General features: G+C 39.4%; 1 protein-coding gene across 1 annotated transcript; it reads left to right on the top strand.

Annotated features, from left to right (window-relative positions):
* The first annotated feature begins 45 nt into the window (after positions 1 to 45).
* Positions 46 to 6,502, top strand: CTBS (chitobiase). The gene is made up of 7 exons (XM_033067983.2): positions 46 to 180; positions 581 to 719; positions 1,672 to 1,880; positions 2,517 to 2,688; positions 3,242 to 3,339; positions 4,018 to 4,179; positions 5,202 to 6,502. Exons 1-7 carry the CDS (start codon positions 55 to 57, stop codon positions 5,385 to 5,387), a joined length of 1,092 nt encoding a protein of 363 aa, XP_032923874.1. The 5' UTR covers positions 46 to 54; the 3' UTR covers positions 5,388 to 6,502.
* Positions 6,503 to 7,744: the final 1,242 nt, after the last annotated feature.

The raw sequence follows: 7,744 nt of genomic DNA, 5'->3' as shown, positions 1-7,744 counted from the left end.
CCGGCCGGGCCCGCCCCGGGGCCGAGGCTGCGCGGCCGGGCGGCTCCGGCGGCCATGGGGAGGCCGTGGGCCGGGTGGCTGCTGCCCGTGGCCCTCCTGCAGCTGCTGGGCCCTGCCGGGGCCTGCCCCTGCCGGGACCCGCGGCTGTGCCAGCCCGTCACGGGCCCCGCCGGCTCCGAGGTGCGCGGCCCCGGGCCCGGGCTGGTGCAGGCGGGGCAGGGCCCGGCGGCAGCGCCGTTCGCAGCAGGTTCAGCTCCCGGGAGCCGCCCGCGCTCGGCCCGAGCCGGGCAGTGTCCCCGGGCTGGAGTGCGGGCAGTGTCCCCGGGCTGGCATGTCCCCGGGCTGGAGTGCGGGCAGTGTCCCCGGGCTGGAGTGCGGGCATGTCCCCGGGCTGGAGTGCGGGCACTGTCCCCGGGCTGGCTGGAGTGCGGGCAGTGCCCCCGGGCAGTACCGGCCCGGCTCCCCGGCTGCCATCCCTGCCAGCCGCTTCCCCCCGCGCCGCCGGTGTGCCCCTGTGAGAGCTGCGCGGAGAATGCGAAGTGCTCGGGGCTAACGAGGGTGCTTTTTACCCCTTTTCCAGGTCTTTGTATTTGATGTGGGGAAGGACACCTGGAAATCCTACGACTGGTCAAAAATTACCACTGTGGCAGCTTTTGGGAAGTACGATCCTGAGCTCATGTGCTATGCCCACTCCAAAGGCTCGAGGGTAGTACTGAAAGGTTGGTTACATTGGGAAAACGTGGTGTTCGTGATACGTGAATGAGAAGATAAGGTACACCGACTATATTACCTTGACATTTTACATTCAGTTGTATGCAGAGTATTAAAGTCAATAAATGAATTAATTAATAAGGCTTTAATGAACCCAGGACTTTAATACCTTGAGATTTTGCACGTGCTGGTATGCAGTGTATTGAAACCAACGGTGGATTGTACCACAGTAGTAACAAAACCATCCCAGTGACATCTTAAAAGTTCTGTAAGAGGGAACATCATTGCTATGCAGGAAGAGGGAGGAAAGTAAAAGCCTGTAGAAAATATTTATTTGGGTCTGTATTCTGAATCTTATGTGGAGTACCCAAAAGACAAATAAGGGAAGGATTTTAAAGTAATTTGTAGTATTTTGCAATTAAATGAGTCTGTCTGTATAAGGAAGAGGTCGAGTTTTAAAACATGAATGCTCAGGAACACTGTGCAGGTACAAATGCTGATTAGAAAGACAAAGTCCATTAGTTTACCTGTTGTGATTATCTTTTGGCTCAGTTGAGAAAAAGCAGAAACCAAGACTACGGTGGGGAAAACAACAAAGGTTAAACAGAGAAGTATTTTTCTCTAAACATGTCCAGTGGAAATGCTAAAAGTACTTTGATTTCAAGAAAGGTAATTTGCTGTGGCTAAAAACAATATTAAGCAGAAGAAAATCAAAATTATAGAAAAACCAAAGGAACTTAATTTTAACACCACTGTCTCAAAGAAGCTTGGTAATCTCTTCTGGGATGGCTTCTCAAAATTATGCTTGGGGGAAAAGTGAATTCCTTTGTATTTTACCAGTATTGGTATGGGCATTTCTTATGTTGTGTTTAAATTTGTTGGTTAACTAAAGACAAACTTTTCCTTCTTATTATTACTGTGATGCAAATGCATGTTAACTGTTGAAGGCCTCTTGTCTAGGTGATGTACCTCTTAAGGAAATTGTTGATCCTGCTAGAAGAGCAGCATGGATATCCCAACAGGTGGACCTTGCAAAAAAACAGTATATGGATGGAATTAACATAGATATAGAGCAAGAAGTTAATGAAACCTCCCCTGAGTATTATGCATTGACAGAGCTTGTTAAAGAAACTACAGATGCTTTTCACAGAGAAATAGCTGGATCACAGGTAATAATAATGTACTTTATCCAAATATTAAATTTAACCTTATGAAATGTAAGGACTTTTGACAGTGCTGTTTAGCATGTGAATATGAAAGAAATTTATGCAGATCTAAGTATAATATTCTAGTGAATGCTTAATTATGAATGTTAGCTGTGCTATGATCTTGTAAGAATCACTCTTTTTGACCTGTGTGAATTTAAATGAGAGATGGGCTTTACTGAGATTTGTAGATACAATGTCACTCCTATGTGTGAGCTGGCAGTTTTTAGTGTGCCTTAATGAGCTGTTGAAAGTAGGGCAAATACAGCCTTCTGGGGCAGAACTTGACAGGGTTTTGGTAAACTCATCACAAAAGTTTTTAGGATATGCATCATGCTTCATAATTTTTTGTGATTTTCAGATTATATTTTAATTTCTTTGATGCTATATATTCACTAATGGGGTACTCATTTTATTATCTTCTGTTTGCTTTATCAGATGAGCAGCTTCTCCTATAGTTCATTATGTGTTATAGTTCAAGATGTGTTAAACTGTACCATTTGGGGAAATGCTGTCTTTGAAAGTCATAGCTTTTTTTTAAGGGGTAACAAGGGCACCTAAGGGCCGTATTTGATACTAAGTTGTACATTTTTCCTTCAGGTAACATTTGATGTGGCTTGGTCTCCAGCATGCATAGATAAAAGGTGCTACAACTACACTGCGATTGCAGATGCCTGTGACTTCTTATTTGTGATGTCATATGATGAACAGAGCCAGATCTGGACAGACTGTGTTGCAAAAGCCAATGCTCCTTACCTGCAGACTTTAGTTGGTGAGGACAAAACACTTCCCCAGGAGTCAGAACATTTCCATTTCTTCACACGAGTAGATAGAAAAGATTGTTTTTTAATTAGACAGGTTTATTTTGTTATTGTTGCAGTGAGGCTTTGAGTGTGCTCAAATATGTGAAAATAGTATCCCTGATCCTTCTGACCCTACAGGCAGACCTTTATTACTTCTGTGTTGTTACTTGTAAGGTCAGGAGTGCAAAGAATGCTTTTAAAGTTACAAATGGCTGCAGAACAATGGTGTCTGCCTGGGATTGCAAAGAGCCTGAAACATTCCTCTCATTGTGAACCTCTGCTCAGGGCAGATGGTTTAAAGTGTGAGCAGCTAGAGCAGTTACTGGGATCTCAGTAGAGCAAACCTCTCACTCACTGGAGAGTGCAGGTGAAGGCAAAGGACAGCTTGCACCTTGGCCTCTGTCTGGGGATCATGCAAGTTCTGCAGTGGCTCTGGCTCTAAATTAGTTCTAAGAATAAAAAGCATAGGAAAAGTAAATAAAGTAAATAATGCATGATAATTTTAATTTCCCTCAAAACTAGGATATGAAGAGTACATTGCTATGGGCATTGATCCTAAGAAGCTTGTGATGGGTGTCCCCTGGTATGGCTATGACTATGTCTGCCAAAACCTATCCACGGTAAGGTGAAGATTATTTGTTTGCAATGAAACTGTTAATTTTTTTTTTCATTGGAAAGATACAACTAGATTTTGGTAATCTTGTTTTTGGACTAGGAAATAACTGTGGTCTGATGGATAAGAGCATCAGGCTGGGACACAAAATAGAATTGTTTGCTTGGCTGATAACTGATGAGCAGTGTGTTACCAGACAAGGCATTTTAGCTCCTTAGGCAGCCTGAACCCCATGATATCCAAGCACTGTGTTTGACTAAGGAGCTATAAATGTTATCTGTGTGACAAGAGATGATGTCCAAAGGCCCTACAACACTTGTATGTGCCTTCTCAACACCACTGTAAAGACAGGTGCAACAAATCATAACAAACCTATGACTGTTACAGCATAGCAGTTTACGAGGTCTCATATACTATACCCATGAAAAATGTAATGGTCAATTAAAGGTAGAAAAGATAAGACAACTGTTTATACTGAACTGTATCCATCCAGCCCTGTATTACTGCAGATTAAAGAAAATTTGTCTGTTTTAATTCACTTTTCTCTACAGTGTCTGCCAGAGTTGCTTGAAGATTTGGAATTTTTGTGGCCCTAATGCCTTTTGTGAATTGTTCTTGGCTGTACTTCTAGTCTGGAGTTCAGTATATCTTACATGAAACTCATGCCTCCCTGTTTCTTTTTCAGGATCATGTTTGTTCCCTTCCCAAAGTGCCTTTCCGTGGGGCTCCTTGCAGTGATGCTGCAGGGAGGCAGGTCCCCTACTCAACCATCATGAAGCAGGTGAACAGTTCTCTTTCAGGGGTGCTGTGGGATGAGCTACAGAAGGCTCCATTTTATGAGTACAAGGTAAGAGTCTTTTTTCCAAGACACTGTGATGTGGAGTAAGTGTTCATGAACCATAGATCTTTGACTATAAAGTTATTTTGATTAGATTCTTCCTTTTATGGTTTTTTTTTTTCTGGGGGGTTGGGGTTTTGGTTTTTTGGGCAGTTTTTTGGTGGTTTTTTGGGGGGTTTTTTTGTTGGTTTCTTTTTAATAGTAAAGGATTGCTAGAAATCTGTGTGTTGAATTCCTAGTCTGAGAGTGGGGTACAGTGCCTGAAGACTACAGGAGTAATAAAGATCTTTATTACTTTCTAGGCTTCTTGAGATACTGCATCATGTCAAAAAGGACATTTTGGCACAAAGACATCCTATAGCTGTGTCCTTCACTGTTATAGTTACTTTCATAAGTTGATAAATGATTGAAACTAAAAAAAAGATTCCAAGATTCTCTTAATTTTGTCTAGCTCAGTGCCTTGCACAAGCCTGGCATTCTCTTCTGCATTTTTAATTCTCTTCTGCTTTAGTTTCTACATAGACACAGTGAAAGAGTCCTTAAATTATTCTTACCAGAACACCACAGTGTATCCACTTTGTCTTGTTTCTTTAGACATTATTTAAGTTTCACATGTAGGTGATTAAAAAATGTTGTAAGCAATGACCAGGTAAAAGCAGCATAACCCTGATAAAATTTTATAACCTGCTTTAAAAACCTCACAATCTCTAACTAAATTCACCTGTTAGCTTAGATCCTGTATCTAAAATTTTAGCTGTATTAAAAAAAAAAATTAAAATACAAATTAGCTAAGGCTTTTCATCTAACTTCAGTTACATTGTGTCACTGTTTTATAACTTATATTATACAATTTAAAAAAATATCCAAGTATTTGGCTTAGAATTTTTAATTAATGCTGTGTGACAAAGAATTGGTAAATTGGGAAAATATATCAATCTACATGGTTTGTATATCTCAGTTTTTAATTGTACTTTTAACTGTGTTGAAGAGAAAATATAATTACTGACACTAGTGTTTAAATGTTTTTCTAGGATTCTGCTGGTCAATTCCACCAGGTATGGTTTGATGACCCTCACAGCATCTCTCTAAAAGCAGCATATGTGAAGAGTCGAGGCTTAAGGGGCATTGGCATGTGGAATGGAAACAGTCTTGACTATTCCAGGGAAACTGCAGCAGAACAACAAACTCAAGCAATGTGGCAAGCTCTGACACCATAAGAACTATGTGAACCCTTAATTTAGAATGATGAAAATTGGTAATTTTTTATTTTGACTTACACTATCACAGATTTTGCCTTTATATAAATGTATTGTGATTACAAAAACTTTAAAAACTGGCAAATTAATATTGTTATTTTATATACAAAACTGTATTTTCATTCTTCAGAACATTCCAATGTTGCCTTGGAACAACAATCCTTGCAGCAGTAGATTTTTTTAAAGACAGTTTATCTTTTTAATTTTTCACAGTTACTGTGAATTAGGTAATGCTTGAACCCAGTGTGCATCTGGTAACAAGACCAACTGATGGATTTACAGAGGCAGTCTCATAATGCTGCTTTGCTAAAGCTGCCAGGTGCAGCAAATGTTTATTCCTGTGTTACATGGTGCAGTCTCAGCCTTCTGACTTCCCAACCCAAACAATATTTTAGCTAAGTCACTCTAGAATCAGATTAAACAGAATACTGGAGAGAATTGATTATATGCACCTTGGTTACTCTTCTAGATTAAAAGATTTTTATGGACTGAAGAAATTACATAACATGAAGTAGTTGCTGTTAAGATTTAAATCAAGCTTGTTGTTAGAAAGGAATATTCAATAAATTCCGATTTCACTGTATCACATAAATTCCTTAGTTTCAAGAGCCAGAAATCTCTGACCTTAGCTTGAAGAAGAAGCATTAATGTGAAGAGGGCTTAGATGATGTTTCCTTTAATTTCAAACTACTTTACTTCCTGAAAACTAGAATTCAGAAGCTTATTTAATGATCTGCATATCTATTTTTCCACATACACAAAGCTTCATTCAAGTAGCCTGGTTTTTGTTTTTCTGGGGTGTTGCCTCTGAGATAATAGGAGATTATGTTTTCTTTCTAGTTCATATTTTCATAAAATCATTTGCCTAAAGAACTTGTATAACTTTTTAAAATACTCATAGTGATGTAAAGATTGGCTGGTGTTTACAGGATTTTTTTGTTAAATAAAATGTTGTTCTTAGGCTTGTAAACAATGTTCCTTGTCTGTGCTTTACTTGTTCTACAGCTTACAGCCCACACTGCTTGTCTGCTTCTCAGAACTGTTTCACAACCAGATTAAAGTACAACTGGGCCCTGCTTAAGTGACTCCATTAATTAAAAAATTATTTAGTTAGGTAGGTGTACTGAGTTGTGGGTTTGGTGGGGTTTTTGGTTTGGTTTGGTTGGGAGGTTGTGGTTTTTTGTTTGATTGGTTGGGTTTTTTTGCTTGCTAAAGAGTTACCATAGTATGGTAGCATTAATGGCTACTGAGGAAAAGACTGCAGGACTTCATCTGAATTGTCTGCTTGATGATACAGGTGATGGAAAGCAGAAAGTGAAGCGTTCTCTTGCAGAAACCAGAAAATTCCCTTGAAAAATCAGGCGGCTTTTCACTAGAACCACTCTATAAGCCTTAAGAGAAACTGGTACATTTTATTTATTGTATACACACACACACACACACACACACACACACACACACACACACACACACACACACACACACACACACACACACATATGTACTTCAGAAAGTTTATTACTACTTAAATGTTTAAATACTGTGAGATGGATATTTGTTGAACTGAGAGACAAGAGACTTCTGGTACGAATATCTCACATTCAAAATTCTGGGGGCCAGATGACTTAATAATAAAACTCTTTTCTGTAGCAGTCAAGAATCATGAATTGATAATATTATATTTTAAATTTAGGTTCTGATTTTTCCAGTAGCTAGTAGCCTGCTCTCATATCTTAAGACACAATTATTAAATAAAGAATGTGAGTTTCAACCCTGAACTTAGCAAAAGCAGGTGCAGTTTTAATAATACTTTAGCACTAAAATCTTTAAGTCCTATCTTTAAGAAAATAAATTGGATAAGGGGTAGTTTAACTCAAGATATTTCTAAGTTGGTTCTTTTGAGCACTGCATCATTTTCTTATCATATAATTTATTTCCCATGATTGTTTCATTTCCAGTAATAAATACAGCCATGACAGCGTTTTAGTTGAGATTAATTCTTAGCATGTTATCCTTCTGCTTAATATAATAACATCTGAGCTAGAATAAACTTCCTATGAAGAGGTTTCTGATTCCTCTTTCAGAGAAGTTTTAGTCTCAGAACATGCATGACCTTGGAATTAAGGGAAGGCAGAATATACAGGAGTGTAAATTGGACCAGGATCATCATTATACTGATCCAAGAGAAAGCTTTCAGGCAAGTGTTCAAACTATGGAAGACAGTTAATGTCTGTGTGCCTTTCCTAATAAGAGAGGGAACAAAACCAGCTAGATGTAGAATAAAGTGAGATTATCTGAGGTTTTGTTTATGCTTCGTA

This window comes from Catharus ustulatus, chromosome 9 (assembly GCF_009819885.2).
Source record: "Catharus ustulatus isolate bCatUst1 chromosome 9, bCatUst1.pri.v2, whole genome shotgun sequence".
Lineage (NCBI taxonomy): Eukaryota > Metazoa > Chordata > Aves > Passeriformes > Turdidae > Catharus > Catharus ustulatus.
This window is presented reverse-complemented; position numbering and strand designations above follow the sequence as displayed.

Excerpts from the sequence above, each read along its gene's own strand:
- CTBS (XM_033067983.2), top strand. The coding sequence starts at position 55 with ATGGGGAGGCCGTGGGCCGGGTGGCTGCTGCCCGTGGCCCTCCTGCAG. Across the intron at positions 720-1,671 it reads CTCGAGGGTAGTACTGAAAG|GTGATGTACCTCTTAAGGAA; the intron begins GTTGGTTACATT and ends CCTCTTGTCTAG. Across the intron at positions 2,689-3,241 it reads TTACCTGCAGACTTTAGTTG|GATATGAAGAGTACATTGCT; the intron begins GTGAGGACAAAA and ends CCTCAAAACTAG.